Below are 21,695 nucleotides of genomic sequence, written 5' to 3' on the forward strand. Positions count from 1 at the left end.
CTGCTGGGAGGGACATGTTACCATACTACTGCTGGGAGGGACATGTTACCATACTACTGCTGGGAGAGACATGTTACCATACTACTGCTGGGAGGGACATGTTACCATACTACTGCTGGGAGGGACATGTTACCATACTACTGCTGGGAGGGACATGTTACCATACTACTGCTGGGAGGGACATGTTACCATACTACTGCTGGGAGAGACATGTTACCATACTACTGCTGGGAGGGACATGTTACCATACTACTGCTGGGAGGGACATGTTACCATACTACTGCTGGGAGGGACATGTTACCATACTACTGCTGGGAGGGACATGTTACCATACTACTGCTGGGAGGGACATGTTACCATACTACTGCTGGGAGGGACATGTTACCATACTACTGCTGGGAGAGACATGTTACCATACTACTGCTGGGAGGGACATGTTACCATACTACTGCTGGGAGAGACATGTTACCATACTACTGCTGGGAGGGACATGTTACCATACTACTGCTGGGAGGGACATGTTACCATACTACTGCTGGGAGGGACATGTTACCATACTACTGCTGGGAGGGACATGTTACCATACTACTGCTGGGAGGGACATGTTACCATACTACTGCTGGGAGGGACATGTTACCATACTACTGCTGGGAGGGACATGTTACCATACTACTGCTGGGAGAGACATGTTACCATACTACTGCTGGGAGGGACATGTTACCATACTACTGCTGGGAGGGACATGTTACCATACTACTGCTGGGAGGGACATGTTACCATACTACTGCTGGGAGGGACATGTTACCATACTACTGCTGGGAGAGACATGTTACCATACTACTGCTGGGAGGGACATGTTACCATACTACTGCTGGGAGGGACATGTTACCATACTACTGCTGGGAGGGACATGTTACCATACTACTGCTGGGAGGGACATGTTACCATACTACTGCTGGGAGAGACATGTTACCATACTACTGCTGGGAGGGACATGTTACCATACTACTGCTGGGAGGGACATGTTACCATACTACTGCTGGGAGGGACATGTTACCATACTACTGCTGGGAGGGACATGTTACCATACTACTGCTGGGAGGGACATGTTACCATACTACTGCTGGGAGGGGTGTGACATCATGTGTGTATATCAGGTGTGACATCATGTGTGTATATCAGGTGTGACATCATGTGTGTATATCAGGTGTGACATCATGTGTGTATATCAGGAGTGTAGAACAGGAGTCACTTGGGACACAATAATAACTGACTATAAATATATTTAAAATGGATATAAAAAATGTAATGTAGAAAATCAATTTGCATTACAAAGTTTGATCTTATTGGGGGACTCCTACCAAAGTACAGACAGATTTACATTCTGTAGATGTTTCTCTTTTACAGCTAAAACCCTACTGAGGCTTGGATTCAATCTGTAGCACCCAGTAATGTAGTGGTAACAACAATTGGTGGGTAAACTCTGACGGTCGCGGTGACAAAAGTAATGCTCTCTATACTTTCAAAGCCTTTTTCTGCAAAAGGTGGGTAAACTGCCGTGCAAAAAGTAAAACATTTAGGTAAACTGCATTGACTTGTGTTTACCCTCCACTACACCACTGGTAGCCCTGAATTCAGCATTGTAGCGTGATTTACATTTTTAAGACAATGGTTAAGCGTTCTATGATGATTGCATTTATAGCAAACGCTGCATATGTCGGCTCAATCAAAAATTCCCTTTAAATTTAAACCGCGCTACAATGCTGATCTTTGGCGCTCTGGATTAAATCCAGCCCTGAGTCTGCCATGAGACATCACATCAACCCATGAGAAGAGCGGAAGGAATAACAAGACAAATAGTAATTGTCAATCACCGGAGTAGATCAGGTGCCTGTCTTGTGTTGTCTGATATTAAAGCAGTTATATAAAGAAGAAATAAAAGCCATGCACAGTGTGCTGATCTGTTCTGGTATCATTCTCAGAAATCTGAGTGTGTTTGTGCTCTCAGAAAGCTAAGTGTGTGTACGCGTGTGTTTTTTGCCAGCTGGACACTCCTCATACTGCTGGTGTTTTCTGGACCCTCCAGCAGACAGGAATAACACAAACACACTCTGAGAGTAGAGAGGGCCAAAGCTGAGTCTGCATCTCACACCGCTCCCTGAGAACAGGAGGGGACCGGATCAGAAGGATTTGGGGTTCTCACACACACACACACACACTCTGCACCCCCACTGACCATATCTACGTGACTGTGACCCCAGGGCCAGCCTGATGGTATATTATTCTACAGTAAACAAACTCAAACAGGCCAAATACCAGAGACATATTCTCTCTGGAAACAGTTCCTTACAGTACACACACTAGGAGAGGAGACCTGACACCTGTTTGAGAGAGACTACTAACAGACTACTGACTGACTGACTGACTGACTGAGTGACTGGTTGACTGAGTGACTGAGTGACTGACTGACTGAGTGACTGGTTGACTGAGTGACTGAGTGACTGGTTGACTGACTGACTGAGTGACTGGTTGACTGACTGACTGAGTGACTGGTTGACTGAGTGACTGAGTGACTGGTTGACTGACTGACTGAGTGACTGGTTGACTGAGTGACTGAGTGACTGGTTGACTGACTGACTGAGTGACTGGTTGACTGAGTGACTGGTTGACTGACTGACTGAGTGACTGGTTGACTGACTGACTAAGTGACTGGTTGACTGACTGAGTGACTGGTTGACTGACTGACTAAGTGACTGGTTGACTGACTGACTGAGTGACTGGTTGACTGAGTGACTGGTTGACTGAGTGACTGAGTGACTGGTTGACTGAGTGACTGAGTGACTGGTTGACTGACTGACTGAGTGACTGGTTGACTGAGTGACTGAGTGACTGGTTGACTGACTGACTGAGTGACTGGTTGACTGAGTGACTGAGTGACTGGTTGACTGACTGACTGAGTGACTGGTTGACTGACTGACTAAGTGACTGGTTGACTGACTGACTGAGTGACTGACGGATTGACTGACTGATTGACTAAGTGATTGACTGACCAACCGCCTGAATGAACAACCCACTCTTCTACAACGCTTGAACTATCACACACTCTGGTCTCTTTGTCTCTCTGTCTCTCTCTCTCTCTCTCTCTCTCTCGCTATATATATATATATATATATATATATATATATATATATATATATATATATATATATATATATATATCTCTGTCTCTCTCTATATATATATATATATATCTCTGTCTCTCTCTCTCATGTCCCTGAGGAGTTTGTTGATCAGAGAGCTGAATCAATAGCAGCCGGCCAGCCGCCTCGCCATTCCACGCTCTACCAACCATATGATCCCTTAATACGCACAAGGGTTAGTGGCACACACACACACACACACACACACACACACACACAACACACACACACACACACACACACACACACACACACACACACACACACACACACACACACACACACACACACACACACGTGGCAAAATACTGTCTCAGGTTTTCCTGCTCCTGTCTGATGGAATGACTGGTACAGATCCCCCTCATCTCCACTGTGTCTGTTTTTCTATTGGTGCGTTGGACAGTGACATGGAATCCCCAGGGCTGGGGGAGGGTGCGGCTGCGTGTATACCCTGTGCAACAGCTCTGGGCAGGGATGCGTATGTTTGTGTGTGTGTGTGAGTGTTTGTGTGTGAGTATGTGTGTGTGTGTGTGTGTGTGTTAGGGCAGAAAGGGCAAGTCTTCAACAGCATTTATTCCCCATGTGGAGACCACAGAGGCAGTGTGTCACACAGGATAGAAAACCCATCTGACCTATTTACAACTTACCTCCATCGTGTGTGTTGTGTGTATGTGTTGTGTGTTTCTTAGGGACTGTCCCGTATCACAGACTGCGAGAAATAACAAGAAAGGAAGAGGAAACCTGACCTCTCTCTCTCTGAATATTTTTTTTTAACTCAATCATATTCAGACCATTTAATAATCTCAGCTGAAGAGTAAAACAATTACACAAAAATGTACATTGCATTCTACCTGAATACCTGACAACAAATAGCTTTAGGTATAGAGTCTTCCTGAATACTCGACTACAAATACCTTTAGGTATAGAGTCTACCTGAATACTCGACTATAAATACCTTTAGGTACCGAGTCTTCCTGAATACTTGACTACAAATACATTTTGGTATAGAGTCTTCCTATATACTTGACTACAAATACCTTTAGGTATAGAGTCTTCCTATATACTTGACTACAAATACCTTTAGGTATAGAGTCTTCCTGAATACCTGACAACAAATATTCCTGAATACCTGACAACAAATACCTTTAGGTATAGAGTCTTCCTGAATACCTGACAACAAATATTCCTGAATACCTGACAACAAATACCTTTAGGTATAGAGTCTTCCTGAATACTTGATTACAAATACCTTTAGGTATAGAGTCTTCCTGAATACTCAACTACTAATACCTTTAGGTATAGAGTCTTCCTGAATACCTGACAACAAATATTCTTGAATACTCAACTACAAATACCTTTAGGTATAGCCTTCCTGAATACTCGACTACAAATACCTTTAGGTATAGAGTCTTCCTGAATACTTGACTACAAATACCTTTAGGTATAGAGTCTTCCTGAATACTCGACTACAAATACTTTTAGGTATAGAGTCTTCCTGAATACTTGACTATAAATACCTTTAGCTATAGAGTATTCCTATATACTTGACTACAAATACCTTTAGCTATAGAGTATTCCTATATACTTGACTAAAAATACCTTTAGCTATAGAGTTGGGTTCAACCAACCAAAAATAAACCCTGGCTCTCAGTCCTACTTTGTGACATGGGTCCCCATGGATACACACACGCGTGTGTGTGCATGCGCAAACACAAACACGTGCACACACAATGAAAGAGGTCCACAATGAAAGAGGTCTATACAGACACACAGAGAGTTCTGAGCTCCACATGTTGACGGCCGTGTTTGGGTGTTGTAACGCTGTGGGAGCGTCGGCGTGTGTTCCATATTTAATCGCTCTGTTGAGTAGTTCTGGCATGGTGCCGTGTTGGGCCACAGTGTGTTGGGCCGGTGTGGGGGGAGTGTGTGTGTGTCTGTCTGTCAGGAACCACTCTAAATAGCAGGAGACCGAGGTACGTGAAACACACGTTTAATGAATAAGTCCACAATAGCCAAAACAAGGCAGGGTAACAAAACTCCAAACAACAGGAAAAATGAATCCTAGAAAGAGTCGGGACGCAGCCCAGCAACCCTAATGCCCAAAATGACAGCGGCAGAGGAAAAACAAATCCCCAACCTACTAAAAGGACGACACGAAAATAATCCTGCACAAACCCCAACTAAAACAGACAGAATAAATACCCCACTAATGACCTAACACAAAACAGGTGCTAACCGAAACAGACATCACCAAATGACACAGAAACAGAGATCAGTGGCAGCTAGTAGGCAGAGCGCCGCCCGATCGGGGAGAGGCGCCACCTTCTGTGGACGTTGTGACAGTGTCTGTGTGTGTGTGTAAGGCCGGTGCCACGATCTCTGGGAGCTCATGTGAACCTGGAGTCGGTTGACAGGATGAATTAATGAACAGCATTCAGATGCTACACTAAACACAAGGAAGCAGCTTTCAGATGCTACACTAAACACAAGGAAGCAGCATTCAGATGCTACACTAAACACAAGGAAGCAGCATTCAGATGCTACACTAAACACAAGGAAGCAGCATTCAGATGCTACACTAAACACAAGGAAGCAGCATTCAGATGCTACACTAAACACAAGGAAGCAGCTTTCAGATGCTACACTAAACACAAGAAGCAGCATTCAGATGCTACACTAAACACAAGGAAGCAGCATTCAGATGCTACACTAAACACAAGGAAGCAGCATTCAGATGCTACACTAAACACAAGGAAGCAGCATTCAGATGCTACACTAAACACAAGGAAGCAGCTTTCAGATGCTACACTAAACACAAGGAAGCAGCATTCAGATGCTACACTAAACACAAGGAAGCAGCATTCAGATGCTACACTAAACACAAGGAAGCAGCATTCAGATGCTACACTAAACACAAGGAAGCAGCATTCAGATGCTACACTAAACACAAGGAAGCAGCATTCAGATGCTACACTAAACACAAGGAAGCAGCATTCAGGCTGGCAGAAACACACATCAGTGTTATCTTCAGCAGCAGCTACAAGAGATTGTTGGACAGCTAGTGTGTACATGACAACTGTTTTCATATTTTGAGTTATTGGCACGTGTGAGAATTCTGCCCCTGACGATAGATTGATCGTCAAGTGCAGAATTCTCACACGTGCCAACAATTCAAAATATGAAAACAGTCAAGAGAAGGAAGTGAAACCTGCATAGTTAAACCACACTCATTAGAAAAGTAATTCATGATAAACAGGTTTGTAGCACCACGCTACACTATTACAGCCATGTTTGTCCTTTTCTAGCATGGTCATCTAGGGAATGCTGTCCTCAGAACTCCAGAAGTGAACAGAGAGGTGGACACAGAGAAACAGCCATACAGTCTCACTTCATCTTGTTTCTATGTATCAAAAGCTCTAGTCAAATGCAGTCAGTTACTAGTGCAATTACAGGGAGGATGCAATGAGAGACAGAATAAACTGACAAAAGTCCTTCAGACCAGTGAGAAGCTTGTTTATGAGAAGTTAATAGCAGGAATACAATATGGGATGATTGAATCTAAATAGACTCAATTGAATGTTGATTACATGTTGGTTCAACGTAATTTCATTGAAATTATGTGTAAACAATGTTGATTCAACCAGTGTGTGCCCAGTGGCAAGACTTCTACAGTAGCAGAGCTCTGTGAGGAGCGGAGAGACGGCTCCTTCTGTCTCCCTCCAGTGACTGAGGTTCACACAGTAGTCTGGAGCGCCCCCTTCAGGCTGGTAATGTCACTGCAGCAGGCAGTGAGAATGAGAATGAGAATAAAGACCGAATGGACACCTGGCTAACCAAGACCTCTCTCTCTATCAAGAGAAGACAATCACCAGACTCACAGGCACAGACATGACAGATATGACTAACTAGGTAGGACTCAGTGGAGGCTGGTGGGAGGAGCTATAGGAGGAAGGGCTCATTACGGCTCATTTACATTTGAGTCATTTAGCAGACGCTCTTATCCAGAGCGGCTTACAGTAGTGAATGCATACATTTCATACATTTTTTTTTCTGTGCTGGCCCCCCCGTGGGAATCGAACCCACAACCCTGGCGTTGCAAACACCATGCTCTACCAACTGAGCTATAGGGAAGGCCGTCATTGTAATGGCTGGAATGGAATCAACGGAACGGTATCAAACACAAACATGGAAACCATTTATTCCCATTGCAGCCATTACAATGAACCCGTCCTCCTATGTCTCCTCCCACCAGCTTCCTCTGGTAGGACGACATTCATAACACAAGTCCAACGTACCAGCTGTCTTGCACACAACAAATAGTATGAGTGGTTTCAGCTATCCTAGTGGTAAGTGGTCTTTGTGTGAGGGAGTGAGCTGTCTTTTTTGTGTGAGTGCATAGTCTTGGCGTGCCTGGAGAGTTGAGTGGTCTTTGTTCTAGAAGTGAGTGGTCCTCATGGTCTTTCTGTTCTGTTTGTATTAGTGTCTCGAGCAAAGAGCAACAGATCTCACAGCTTTGAGTTGATAGACAGCATCCTATTCAGTGTGAATATATAGCGTGTGTATGAAGCCACCACAGGAGATTAGTGGAACTTAATTGGGGAGAGGCTCGTGGTAATGGCTGAAGCGGAGTAGGTGGAATGGTACCAAATACAACCAAAGAGAAGAGAGGATGAGAGGAACCAAAGAGAAGAGATAGGAGAGGAAACAAAGAGAAGAGAGGATGAGAGGAACCAAAGAGAAGAGAGGAACCAAAGAGAAGAGAGGATGAGAGGAACCAAAGAGAAGAGAGGAGAGGAACCAAAGAGAAGAGAGGATGGGAGGAACCAAAGAGAAGAGAGGAACCAAAGAGAAGAGAGGATGGGAGGAACCAAAGAGAAGAGAGGAGAGGAACCAAAGAGAAGAGAGGAACCAAAGAGAAGAGAGGATGAGAGGAACCAAAGAGAAGAGAGGAACCAAAGAGAAGAGAGGATGGGAGGAACCAAAGAGAAGAGAGGAACCAAAGAGAAGAGAGGATGAGAGGAACCAAAGAGAAGAGAGAGGATGACAGGAACCAAAGAGAAGAGAGAAGAGAGAATGAGAGGAACCAAAGAGAAGAGAGAGGAGAGAATGAGAGGAACCAAAGAGAAGAGAGAGGATGAGAGGAACCAAAGAGAAGAGAGAGGAGAGGATGACAGGAACCAAAGAGAAGAGAGAGGAGAGGATGAGAGGAACCAAAGAGAAGAGAGAGGAGAGGATGACAGGAACCAAAGAGAAGAGAGAGGAGAGGATGAGAGGAACCAAAGAGAAGAGAGAGGAGAGGATGACAGGAACCAAAGAGAAGAGAGAGGAGAGGATGAGAGGAACCAAAGAGAAGAGAGGGGAGAGGATGACAGGAACCAAAGAGAAGAGAGGGGAGAGGATGACAGGAACCAAAGAGAAGAGAGGGGAGAGGATGACAGGAACCAAAGAGAAGAGAGGATGAGAGATCACAGTCACTTTATATTTCCCTCTCCTGTGTAGTCCTCTGCAGATCATTTGGTAGAGCAAGGCACTTGCAAAGCCAGGATAGTGGGTTTGATAACCGGGACCATCCGTATGTAAAATAAACAAATTAAATGCACATCATCTTTGGAGAAAAACGTCTTCTAAATAGCATATTATGTTTATTCTCCTCTCCACAGGAGGCTGGTGAGGGGAGGACGGCTCATAATAATGACTGGAATTAAGTGAACGAAATGGTATCTAATACAAATGTGTGTCAATACCATTCCATCTATTAGTATGAGCCCGTCCTCCCAGAGAAAGAGGTAGAGGAGGATGAAGGGTTCTTCACCACTGTAATAAAGTCAGTTGTAATGGACCGTACAGTGCTTTGAATATATCACGTTTATGGTCAGCCATAGCTTATGGCTATTATATTGTTACTATACAGTGACCTACAGTATATCCTCTTTTCCTGTGTGTGTGAGAGACTTGGGTTGATGCTATTCTAATGCTGCCCAGGCAAGGTTTCCCAAACTAGGTCCTGGGGCCCCCCCTGGGGGCATGTATTATTTTTTGCCCCTGCACAACACAGCAGATTCAAATACTCAAAGCTTGATGAGTTGGTTATTTGAGTCAGCTGTGTTGGGCCAGCAGAAAAAACAAAAAGGTTCACCCAGGGGGACCCCAGGCCTGAGTTTGGGAAACCCTGGTGTAAGACGAGCTTTGTCAAACTCCTCCTCAGGGACCCCCAGGCCTTTCCATACCGTGAAGTGTTCCAGAGCTAGCACACCGGAGTCAACTAATCATCAAGCCCTTGACTAACTAATGAGGTGTGCTGGTTCAGGGCTACAACATGGTGAAATGTCTGGGGGTCCCTGAGGAGCGGTTTGAAAAAGGTTGGTGCTCCCCTGAACATACCTGATACAGCCTGTACCTGGCAGGAAACCTACACACCTGTCACATACACATACCATGGGTAACGCTTCAATTAATAGCTCATTTGAATAGAAGCCTAATATAAAAGATGTCTATGAAACCTAAGCGTTCCCTTGGTACATACAGTATGTGCACAAAAGGTATACGGTGCCATGTAATTGTCTGGTATGGATATTTTGATTGATCCACCCTAAATGAGCTCCACTTTGCCAAAGGCAGTGTACAGTATATGAGTTCTGGGACATGGTCCAATATCAGTGCAACACTAGAGAGCAGCAGCAGACAACGTATCCCGACAGCCAATCAACGATCAGGGATTTGCATGAAGCAGTTTTACAGAGAGTGTAAAGGCTAATATGGACATCCAACACACAAATTCTGTTTGAGTCCATTTATTGTACAATATCACAATAAAAACGTTGTCCAAATGATGTTAACATCTACAGGTTCCAATTCAGGCTGAAAAATATAGATGCTGACTGAAGTCCTGATGAGGGGACCAGGTGCCCGATCCTTACTGGAGATGAATCACCCATTGTCATCAATAGGACCTACAGCAGCCAGTAGGAGAGGAGTAGGAGTCATGTCAGGATTCAGTCCTGGATGATCTGTGCTCAGGGTCAACACACTGGTGCTGGTCTGCAGTTCAGTTGGAGTTGGACACTGGACTGCGGCCCTGCTCTGAGAGAACACCAGACAGGTTGGGGCTGTACCGCCCGCCGGGCCAGGCGAGTAGTGTTGTAGGGGGTTCAGGTTGGTTGGTTGTTTGGTCCAGGTCTGATGTGTTAAGAAGCTGCGCCGCAGGGTCAGGGATTGAGGGTGAAGGGTCATGGGGCGGGGTTTAGGAGCGGGTGTACTTCCCCCAGATGTGCAGCATGAAGACCGACGCGATGAACAGCAAACTCATCACCAGCACTGGTACTGGACCTCTGAGGAGAGACGACACACACACACAGGTTACCACCCGGACCTCTGAGGAGAGACGACACACACAGGTTACCACCCCTACACTGAGGAGAGACGACACACACAGGTTACTATGCATACACAGAGAAGAGATGACAGACACACACAGGTTACCACCCGGACCTCTTTAGAGAGACGACACACACAGGTTACCACCCATACACTGAGGAGAGACGACACACAGGTTACTCTGCACACACACGGAAAACAGTGGCACAATCCCAAACTGGCCCAATCCTCTTCAGCAGTGGTATTCAACTCTCACCCTACGAGGTACAGAGCTGCTGCTTCTGTGCTACCTGATCATTAATTACACACACCTGGTGTGCCAGGTCTAAAGTCAGTCCCTGATTAGAGGGGAACAATTAAATAAATGCAGTGGAACTGGCTTCCAGGTCCAGAGTTGAGTTTGAGGGTCCTCCAGTATGTCCTTGTGGAGCTATACACTACATGACCAAAAGTATGTGGACACCTTTTCGTCAAACATCTCATTCCAATATCATGAAAATTAAGAGTTGGTCGCTTCCTTTGATGCTATAACAGCCTCCACTCTTCTGGGAAGGCTTTCCACCAGATGTTGGAACATTACTGCGGGAACTTGCTTCCAAACAGATCAGGCAATGATGTTGGTTGATTAGGCCTGGCTCGCAATAGGCGTTCCAATTTATCCCAATGAAGTTCGATGGGGTTGAGGTCAGGGCTCTGTGCAAGCCAGTCAAGTTCTTCCACACTGATCTTGACAAATCATTTTTGTATCTACCTGGCTTTGTGCATGGGGTTATGGTCATGCTGAAACAGGAAAGTGCCTTCCTCAAACTGTTGCCACAAAGTTGGAAGCACAGAATCATCTAGAACGTCATTGTAGCATTAAGACTTCCCTTCTCTGGAAATAAGGGACCTAGCCCAAACCATGAAAAACAGCCTGAGACCATTATTCCTCCACCACCAAACTTTACAGTTGGAATCATGCATTCGGGCAGGTAGCATTCTCCTGGCATCCGCCAAACCCAGATTTGGTCCGTTGGACTGCCAGATGATGGTGAAGCGTGATTCATCACTCCAGAGAAGGCGTTTCCACTGCTCCAGTCCAATGGTGGTGAGTTTTACACCACTCCAGCCACACTTGGCATAGCGCATGGTGATCTTAAGGTTGTGTGCGGCTAGTCGGCCATGGAAACCCATTTCATGACGCTCTCGAAAAACAGTTATTGTGCTGACGTTGCTTCCAAAGGAAGTTTGGAACTCGGTAGTGAGTGTTGCAAGTGGTTCAGCACTCGGCTGTCCCGTTCTGTGAGCTTATGTGGCCTACCACTTCGCGGCTGAGCCGTTGTTGCTCCTAGACGTTTCCACTTCATAATAACATCACTTACAGTTGACAGGGGCAGCTCTAGAAGGGCAGAAATTTGAAGAACTGACTTGTTGAAAAGGTGACATCCTATGACGGTGCCACGTTGAAAGTCACTGAGCTCTTCAGTAAGGCCGTTCTACTGCCAATGTTTGTCTATGATAGCATGGCTGCGTGCTGGACAAATCCCCTCATTTGAAGGGGTGTCCACATACTTTTGAATATTTAGTGAGAGAGCAGGAGAGAGAGAAGTAGCCTGGGACGTAGCGTTGTACAGGGTTTCCATTAGGAAACATTTGAAATTTACTGGACCCATATGCATTGGGTGAGTAAGTGGATTAGGGCGTCCACCCACGGTGCTCAGAATGACTGGAATCCCATTTAAAATATGGTCATTCATATTAAACAGAGCAACAACGTGCACTCCTTCTTACCTAATGTTGATGTGCACTTTGAAGAGGTTAGAATAACTGTCCACACTGACTTTCCTCAGACAAGACGAGTAACCAACATCACTAGCCTGTCAATCTATTAGTTTACCCATTCTATTGGTCAGCTTGTGGAGACAGACTCTTCCAGACAGACTCTCCAGACAGACTCTTCCAGACAGACTCTTCCAGACAGACTCTTCCAGACAGACTCTTCCAGACAGACTCTTCCAGACAGACTCTTCCAGACAGACTCTTCCAGACAGTTGTAGAAAGATGGATCCCAAATTCATACAACCAGTAGACATAGGCTACAGCGCAGCAATGCACACAAGGCAGTAGGCTGCGCACAAATGTTCATTCCAGAATTCAATCAGCATGAGAACACCATTGTCAAATGCAGCGGTTTCATGTGACAGATGAAAATATTCCGGTAGAAATGTAGAGAGGGGAGATTTAATATATAACAACTACATGGGTTGATAATATGACTAGGATTGTGTCTTTGGCTACTGGACAACGAAAGAAAGTTGATATAAAGGAATTGCCTCCACAGATATGATCTGATTTTGACTAGGCTTCTTTGAAGCAAGGTAAAACATGCCTCATATGTATTAAAACGTTCAGGTTTCAAACAATTAAGTAAATGTTTTCAAAATGCTTACTGCCTCCAGCTCATTGCAAAGTGGTGTGTGACGTGCTGAAGCCTGCCTTCCGTTGCCTTTTGCTGTTTGAGATGTGGTAGCAGCAGCTCTCACTGACAGATTTTCCACTCAAAGGCCGTCAGTAAGCCTGCGCGCGCGATAAAGGCCGTCAGTAAGCCTGCGCGCGCGATAAAGGCCGTCAGTAAGCCTGCGCGCGCGATAAAGTAAGCCAGCGCGCGCGATAAAGGCCGTCAGTAAGCCTGCGCGCGCGATAAAGGCCGTCAGTAAGCCTGCGCGCGCGATAAAGTAAGCCAGCGCGCGCGATAAAGGCCGTCAGTAAGCCAGCGCGCGCGATAAAGGCCGTCAGTAAGCCAGCGCGCGCGATAAAGGCCGTCAGTAAGCCAGCGCGCGCGATAAAGGCCGTCAGTAAGCCAGCGCGCGCGATAAAGGCCGTCGGTAAGCCTACACGCGTGATAAAGGCCATCAGTATACTGGAAGACTATACGCGTGATAAGGACAATGAATATACTGTACACAAGCCAATTTTATTCCACTAAATTATGCAAATTAACCTATAGACTGATAAGCATGACGAGTCAAATGTATTTCCATCGACTGGTATTTCCATCAATAAATAAATAGGCTAAAAAGCATTATTTCGTAATGGGATTTTTTCTTCTCCTGGACAATTGGCCGGGGCCAATTTTATTTCTGGACTTAAAGACGCCAAAAGTCAGCTACTACCAGCTAACAGAAACCCTGGTGGTGTACTAGTTTGGCTGTGGTCTGTCTGTCAGACAGGTGGTTTATATGGAGCTCAAACCAGCCTTATAAACTGGCTGGTTCAGGCCCTGAATGCTGATTGGCTGACAGGCGTGGTGTATCAGAACGTATACCACGGGTATGACAAAACATTTATTTTTACTGCTTTGATTACATTGGTAACCTGTCTATAATAGCAATAAGGCACCTTGGGGTTTGTGGCATATGGGCAATATATCATGGCTAAGGGCTGTGTCCAGGCACTCCGCGTTGCGTCGTGGGTAAGACCAGCCCTTAGTCGCGGTATATTGGCCATGATCCACACCCCGTCGTGGCTTATTGCTTAATTACCACCATTAAACTGGGACCAGTGTTTCCCCTAGCATTACTGAGGTGGGGCAGGCCTCCCATAACTGTCTAGCACTGATACCCTCTGCTCTCAACTGGTCAAATTGCTTTCATTGAAAATCTCCATTCTGGCAGATGTGGGTGCCTCTGCACCCCATCTAGATCAATTCTAGGGGAAACATTGCCTGGGAGCCAGTAGAGATGTGGTCCTATTGTGTTTCTGCATTCATTGATGAGGATTTGATGAGAAGAGGTGCGCCATCCCTGAAGTGGAAAGGTAGGGGGAGAGTGTTACCATACCAACACCACCCCCCTCCTCCCTGAAGACTGTAATTGACTTGACCTTTCTGAGTAGATCTTAATGAAGCTCTGAGACCAGCGTTCAACACACACACGCTCGATACACACCACCGTACAACCGTCTGTCCTGGACTACAGGAGCAACACCCTCAGTAACTACAGCAGGACAACTGGAACTGTGTGGAGTAGAGGAGATCTCTAACCGTTGTCAGTAGTGGTCCCAGTCTAGAACTGTGACCAGGAGTCAGAACAGCGGCCTGACCGTCAGAAAGCAGCCAGACTTAGAAAGCTGGAGTGTTGATCAGTGTTTAGGAACAGTGTGGAGCTGAACTGACGGTGTCTGTAAGGGGATGGGGGGCAGGGGGGCTCCAGGAACATACACACCCTGGGGTCTGATCAGCATTTAGCCTCAGTCCCCCCAAGTCTCATTTACTGCCATTAAACATTCATGCTCTTCCTCATAAACACTGTACATACCTACTCTCTGTGTGTGTGTGTGAGATACATATGTGTGCATGTGCATTTGAAGGAATCCTAGTGCCTTTGTGTGAGTGTATATACACTCACACTTTGAGTCCTGGTGAGTCCTCCGTGTAGAAGCGCCACATGCCCCCGGTGCCACCCGCTGATGCTGTGGTCCTGCCTGCACTGCGTGTGCCACTGCTCGTTGCTTTCCTGTGACATCACACATACGAGACAACATGTGAGCTATAACATCATATACAAGAGAGAACAAGCTATTTACATGAGGTTGTCAGTCACACCTTTACAGAGTTGCCTGCACACTGAAACAATGAACCTTCATTTGCTCCTGTTTTGACAGCTTTTCTGCCTGAGTCTCAGATGGTTAGATGTAAAAACACAGAGGCTGTAGGAAATACTGACTCTGCAGTGACTGCAGTTCTAAGCCATCTGAACCCATAACATTATTGTGTGAAATGACAAAAATCACAGACACTGTCCAGTGCTACCTGCAGGATTTTTTTCCAGCAGTGGTGGCTTGGGTAGCGGGGGGTGACGGAGGATTCTGGGGGGGTTTTACACAGAATTTATTTTTATTTTTTTTAAATGCAGAAAAAATATTTCTTATTGCATTTTGTAAACGCAGATCTTAAATGCTTATTGTAAATTCTTCCCTGCTTCAGTCAGGGTTCGCTCCAAATCAGCAATGTAAAAGGATAATTTTCGTGCTTCAGTTGCACTCCACTGATGAAATATCTTTGCTCTCGTCATTGGAAACACTTATCTCCCTCACTAGCTTTAAGCACCAGCTGTCAGAGCAGCTCACAGATCACTGCGCATAGCCCATCTATAATTTAGCCCAAACAACTACCGCTTCCCCTACTGTATTTATTTATTTAGCTACTTTGCACTTTCTTCCACTACAAATCTACCATTCCAGTGTTTTACTTGCTATATTGTATTTACTTTGCCACCATGGCCTTTTTTGACTTTACCTCCCTTATCTCACCTCATTTGCTCACATTGTATATAGACTTATTTTTCTACTGTATTATTGACTGTATGTTTGTTTTACTCCATGTGTAACTGTGTTGTTGTATGTTGTCGAACTGCTTTGCTTTATCTTGGCCAGGTTGCAATTGTAAATGAGAACTTGTTCTCAACTTGCCTACCTGGTTAAATAAAGGTGAAATAAAAATAAATAAAATAGGATCACCAGACAGCTCTGACTGATGTGTAGGATACTTTTCTCCGGTGTGTTTTTTCTCCGGTAGCCAGTTAAAATACAAGATTAACTTCAAAACAAAGCATTAGAAAGAATCCAGCCAGCTACATTTCCTATAAACATTAGAAATATGGCCATGCATAGTTTTTGCAAAAAATACCTTGCTTTTTCACTGTAAACCAATTTACGCGTGGCTGCTAGCCAAATAGCGTTGCACTTCTGTTGACATCTGATAAACAATTTTCTGCCGAATGTGTTAAACCAATGCATTTTGTGTGAAGTAAAAGTAGTTGCACGCCCCTAATCCAAAGAAAACACTCAACTTTCAATACAAAACAGGTGAAGTGGTTTAAAGAAACGCTGATTCTTTGTTAGTCCGCTTTTTGAAAATGCACATTTCTAAAAGCTAATGTGACCCCTGGATATACACATAATAAAAAAGATACTTTTCCCCCCCCCAGCCATGGCAACGAGTTAGCAGCAGTGGGCCACCGCTGCTAAATGAATGTAGGGGAAACACTGCTGTCTGAGGTAGAAGTACTACAGTACCTAACTCCCTCTACTACAGCAGTTTGTGTTCAGAATAGCTCCAGTAGTTAATGTCCTGATGTAGTGATTCATCAGCTGAGATTAAAGGGGGCTAAATGAGGTAATGAGTGAATGAGGGATAAGGTAGTAATGGGTAATGATGATGATGACAGCGAGGCTCTGATTACATACTGATTAAGCCTAAAGCACCAACATCTATCTCGTGCTATCTACTCACAGAGGGATATCTAAACACCATCACTCTCCCTACAGTATTATGTCATCAGAGAGATAGGGGGAAGGGGAGGGTCCCAAATCATTTTACATCCTCTAGTCTACCTAAAATGTAGTTTATTTTAGTAATGTACTCATGTGTTATAGGTTGGAGCTAGGTGGTAATGTTGATGCTTGGGGGTGGTTAAGGGTACCAGTATGTAATGTCTTGAGTCTGACTGGAGTCTTGGTGTGTGTTGTAGATCCTTCTGCGTTGGGTGGGGTTTTGTGTGGCTCTTGCTGCCATGCACCATGATGATGTATTGGTATTTTGTTTTTGAAGCGCTTTGAGATTATAGAAATGTAATAAATGATTATTATTACCTCTGTCGGACTGTGGATCCTGCTGCGCGGGGGGCCACTGTCTTGCTGGGGGATCGGCTCCCTGCACCGACATTAGTTGCACTTGATGCTGGTCCAGGCTGAGGAAGAGACAGTTACATTAAAACACACAAAATACTAAGATTACAGAAGAAAACAGAAATGTAACCATTGGATTTCACCCACTTTGGATGTGGGGTTCTCTGAAATGATAATCACAAATAACTTCCTCATAATATATAGGAGTTCACACTAGCTACTACTAGAGGCCCTCTATAGCAGCGATGAGTACCCTTAAGCGCCATGAACAGCGTACTCAACTGAAATTTCTAAATGATCATGTCATTGCAATGATTGTTTGTGATAGTCTGGCTGTCTTACACATAACAGAATAAAGATTCGCTGATTCGAAAAATAGCCACGTCTACAACTAGATCATGGATCATCATACTAACTAACCTAACTTTAGCTAGCTGGCTACCTTAGATGGCTTCTAAACCTGAGTCACCTCGACGGTAAAGAATGATTATAATATAAAACAGCAATGTTAAATAAGACTAATCTATAACATCATGCCTGTAATTCTACTAGGTTAGCTTGCTAACAGAGGCTAATTGAATGTCTCGGTTATGCCTAGCTAAATTGAATAAGAGCTAGCTAGCTAAAGTAAGGTAGCTAGTCAGTTGGCTAAAGCCAAGTTAGAGGTGTACAACAATATAAATTATTTTGAAAAATTATACAATTCTTACCATTTTAAGTTGCACTTTATAGTTCAGCTAAAGAAGAAAACCTCAACTGTTCTTCTAACTGAAGTCCACGTCAAATGGGCAGCAGTGCTGTACACAAATCGCCACAACTTCAGAAGGAATCCAAGAAAGATGACGCTTGTCTAAAAAGGACACGATTACAGAACGAAGGACCATTTTAGGTGTCCTATGTCAAGCCTGATCCAAGACAGCTGATAATTGACATCTAACGGATTCAATTTATTACAAATTATAGATTAATATATAATCTCATGGTAAAAATGATTTATTTTAAAAAATGTACTTTAATTTCTAATTTGTTTAATCTAATTTTGGAGTTTGAACGAAAGGCAAATGAAAAGTGTTCGTGCCGAGATAGGTGACGTGTCTCATAGGAAGCGACGTGCTCCAGAGGGTGGCATCTGACGCCATTTTGGTTCAACACAGGGGGATTTGCCGTTGGAAATAAATTGAACATTTGAGCCATCATGTCGATTAATAGGCACAGTTGCATATTAGTGTTCGTAAATTGACCACTGTTTCCTGGACGCAAGTTGGACAGACTGCATTATCAAGGAGTGAAAGGTAAAGTTTATGACAGACAACGTCCACACTGAATTAGTAACGAATGCATACTAGCTGGTCTCTGTGATACTAGCTACTCTCAGGTTGATATAAGCTCTATGTTCACTGTGTTTAGTGTAGCTGTCAGCTAGAGATATCTATTGTCTGTTTCAACAACATCACGGTTAGCTGATGTTATGGACCTTAGCCAATTCAACGGGAGAACGTTCTATGGGTTGTGTCATTGTAGACTAAACAATCCACCTCTCTGCCATGTCAACAATGTCCTCCATTCTGTAACGTTGTATTGAATGTATTAATACTGTCTGAACCTTCTGAACAAGCCCCATGTTGATGACGCACCTGTCAACCTGTCAGTGTCATCAGGCTTCTTTAAGCATGTTGTCTGTCTCCTCCAGGATGGTGCGGGTGGTGTTTCTCCACCCAGACCTGGGTATAGGTGGTGCAGAGAGGCTGGTGGTGGATGCAGCTGTAGCTCTATGCTCTCGCGGCTGCAGTGTTCAGATCTGGACGGCCCACCATGACCCCACACACTGCTTCTCAGAGACACTGGACCCAGACCTGAACGTGGTGGGTGTCAATAACAGTGTAATCTAATAACAGTGTTATAACACACACAAACACACTCGCATTGTTTTCCTATCTGACCCTGTTTGTCATCTCCAGGTGTGTGTGGGTGACTGGTTGCCCACCAGTGTGTTTGGGTACCTGCATGCCCTGTGTGCCTACCTCAGGATGATCTACGTAGCTCTCTACCTGGTCTTCCTCAGTGGAGCAGAGTACGACGTGGTCTTCTGTGATCAGGTTGGTGACACACCGTCAACATTTTTTTTCTCTTCACTTCAGCATAACTCAGTCCATTACCTTTTTTCATTTTGACTCTCACCTTCACACTAGTCTTTTTTGCCTTGACTTTTCTGTAGTTGTGATTGTAGTAGATACAACCCTAGTCTCTCCTCTTACAGGTGTCCGTGTGTATCCCAGTCCTGAGGTTGTCTCGTCAGAGGAAAAAGGTTCTGTTCTACTGTCATTTCCCAGACCAGCTCCTGACCCAGAGAGGCTCAGCTCTGAAAAAGCTCTACCGCGCCCCCATAGACAGACTGGAGGAACTCACCACTGGCATGGCTGATACGGTGAGAGTATAGAACCAGAGAAAGAAGGATTAGATCTTAAGAGTACAAAATACCAACAGTTTCATTCATTTAATTTCAATGGAAACTAGTTTTGATTTTCCCAATTGATCTCTCTCCTCTGACCTTGTTGATGAGATATCACTGACTGATCCTTCTTGTTTCTTGTCCCAGGTGCTGGTAAACAGTTGTTTCACCGCAGGGGTCTTCAGGGAGACGTTCCGTACCCTGGATGGGGTCCAGACTGACGTCCTCTACCCCTCCCTCAATACACACAGCTTCGACCGGCCCCCTGAGGAGCAGCTAGAGCAGGGTCTGGGGGGCTTGATCCCTGAAGGCGTGTCCTGCCTCTTCCTGTCTCTGAACCGCTATGAGAGGAAGAAGAGCCTGGGTCTGGCCCTCGAGGGCCTCTCCTCCCTGAAGACCCGCCTCGCCCCGGGGGACCAGGCAGGACTCCACCTGGTGGTGGCAGGGGGGTACGACAACCGTGTTGCTGAGAACGTCCAGCACTACGCTGAGCTGAAGGAGCTAGCAGCACGGCTGGGAGTAGAGGACTCTGTCACCTTCCTGCGCTCTCCCTCAGACAGCCAGAAGGTGGCGCTGTTGCGGGGCAGCGCAGGCATTCTCTACACGCCCAGCAGAGAGCACTTTGGGATAGTGCCAGTGGAGGCCATGTACTGCTGCTGTCCCGTCATTGCTGTGAGGTCTGGAGGGCCTCTGGAGAGTGTAGGTGACGGGGAGACGGGCTTCCTGTGTGAGCCCACGGCTGAGGCCTTCTCCCTGGCCATGGAGAAGCTGTTCAGAGACCCCCAGCTCCGCAGGGACATGGGCCAGGCCGGCAGGAGGCGGGTTCAGGAGAAGTTCTCCCTGGAGGCCTTCTCAGACCAGCTGCACGGGTACATCCTCAGGCTGACCCAGTGACACCTCTACTGGGGCAGAGACTGGGCTGGGGTGCGTTAGCGGAGCAGCTTTCGGTAGAAGTCGCCCTTAGACACATCTAGATCAGCTTACCTTCTCTCAATCCCAGCCTAAATCCTAACCAAAGAATGGAAAACTGACCTGAGATCAGCATCTCATTGGTGCAACTTCATCCTACTGCAGCTGTAGCCAGGTAGAGGTGGATGGGCTAGGTATGTAGGGATAAAATACGGTTACTGAGGACTGGAGGACAGACTGGGGAGGGGGGTGTAATGTAGAGGTGCGCTGACTGAGGAGGACTCTGGACAATTAGTCATTGTTCCCCCAGGAGGGGTTGCTGAGGGAATGGAGGGATGGAATCTCCGCTCCAATTAACAAAAGAGTAACGACTTTACCCATACTGCCCCGGGGCCTCTCGTAACAATACCAGCACCGGCCCTTGGTTCTAGAAGTGTGTGTGTGTGTGTGTGAGGGGGTGACCAAGGGCTTAATGACCAAGAGCTTCAAAACCACTAGGATGGATCTGTAGTGTGATGACGGGCTGCTGTGTGTTTGCGCATGCCACCGAGCGCCATTAGCCAGTTGGCAGCCACAGATCGATCAGCAGGATGTTTGCCACTTCCTCTGTCCTTTCAGACCTTAGTTACTTTTCACAATGAGGGAATGTTTGGCCTGTACATTGCTGTCTGTCTCTGGGTTATTAGGAGATGATGCTGTGTGTTGGTTATTAGGAGTGTGTGTGTGTGTGTGCAGTATAGAAGGTCATGCTGTCTGCTGGTCAGTCTTACTGGCCTCTAGAAGCGCTCTTATTGACATTCCTCAAGTCTTAATAAAACAGAGGACACATATCTAGTTTACCAAGTCTGCTTGTTTTGTTGTCAAGTTCTTTCTTTTTCTCTTTTGTACCAGACTGGTGTGTATCAGGCCAGGTATCCAACACACGCACACACACTCCAAATCCAACTCCTATCTACCCACTGCAAATGCAATGCCACCGAGAGAGGAGCGGAAAAGTAGAGGGGCGTGTTTGTGACTACGCGTGTGTGTGTTCAGTCAATGTTTCAGTGAGCAGAGGAATTAGCAGGAGATGTTACCACGGTGATTTAGAGACCCTG

At 45.5% G+C, this 21,695-nt stretch overlaps 2 protein-coding genes across 2 annotated transcripts; one reads left to right on the forward strand and one right to left on the reverse strand.

The window, feature by feature from the left end:
- Positions 1-9,975: 9,975 nt before the first annotated feature.
- sec61b (SEC61 translocon subunit beta) lies at positions 9,976-18,089 on the reverse strand. Its single transcript, XM_045712923.2, has 4 exons — positions 17,951-18,089; positions 17,205-17,302; positions 14,960-15,067; positions 9,976-10,528 (listed from the first exon to the last, which is right to left on the reverse strand). The coding sequence occupies exons 1-4, from the start codon at positions 17,951-17,953 to the stop codon at positions 10,441-10,443; spliced, it is 297 nt and encodes a 98-aa protein (XP_045568879.1). The 5' UTR covers positions 17,954-18,089; the 3' UTR covers positions 9,976-10,440.
- Positions 18,090-18,394: 305 nt separating this feature from the next.
- Positions 18,395-20,854, forward strand: alg2 (ALG2 alpha-1,3/1,6-mannosyltransferase). The gene is made up of 5 exons (XM_014150463.3): positions 18,395-18,532; positions 18,931-19,102; positions 19,199-19,336; positions 19,498-19,665; positions 19,837-20,854. Exons 2-5 carry the CDS (start codon positions 18,932-18,934, stop codon positions 20,581-20,583), a joined length of 1,224 nt encoding a protein of 407 aa, XP_014005938.1. The 5' UTR covers positions 18,395-18,532; position 18,931; the 3' UTR covers positions 20,584-20,854.
- Positions 20,855-21,695: the final 841 nt, after the last annotated feature.

The sequence above is a fragment of the Salmo salar genome, chromosome 05 (genome assembly GCF_965601325.2).
Source record: "Salmo salar chromosome 05, fSalSal1, whole genome shotgun sequence".
NCBI classification, from domain to species: domain Eukaryota; kingdom Metazoa; phylum Chordata; class Actinopteri; order Salmoniformes; family Salmonidae; genus Salmo; species Salmo salar.

Bases quoted from the DNA above. Each gene is read 5' to 3' on its own strand.
- sec61b (XM_045712923.2), bottom strand. The intron at 15,068-17,204 runs GTAATAATAATC...GTGATGTCACAG, and splicing joins GGATCCACAGTCCGACAGAG to GAAAGCAACGAGCAGTGGCA. The intron at 10,529-14,959 runs GTGAGTGTATAT...GTCTCTCCTCAG, and splicing joins GACTCACCAGGACTCAAAGT to AGGTCCAGTACCAGTGCTGG.
- alg2 (XM_014150463.3), top strand. From the start codon at position 18,932: ATGGTGCGGGTGGTGTTTCTCCACCCAGACCTGGGTATAGGTGGTGCA. The intron at 19,337-19,497 runs GTTGGTGACACA...CTCCTCTTACAG, and splicing joins ACGTGGTCTTCTGTGATCAG to GTGTCCGTGTGTATCCCAGT. The intron at 19,666-19,836 runs GTGAGAGTATAG...TTCTTGTCCCAG, and splicing joins CCACTGGCATGGCTGATACG to GTGCTGGTAAACAGTTGTTT.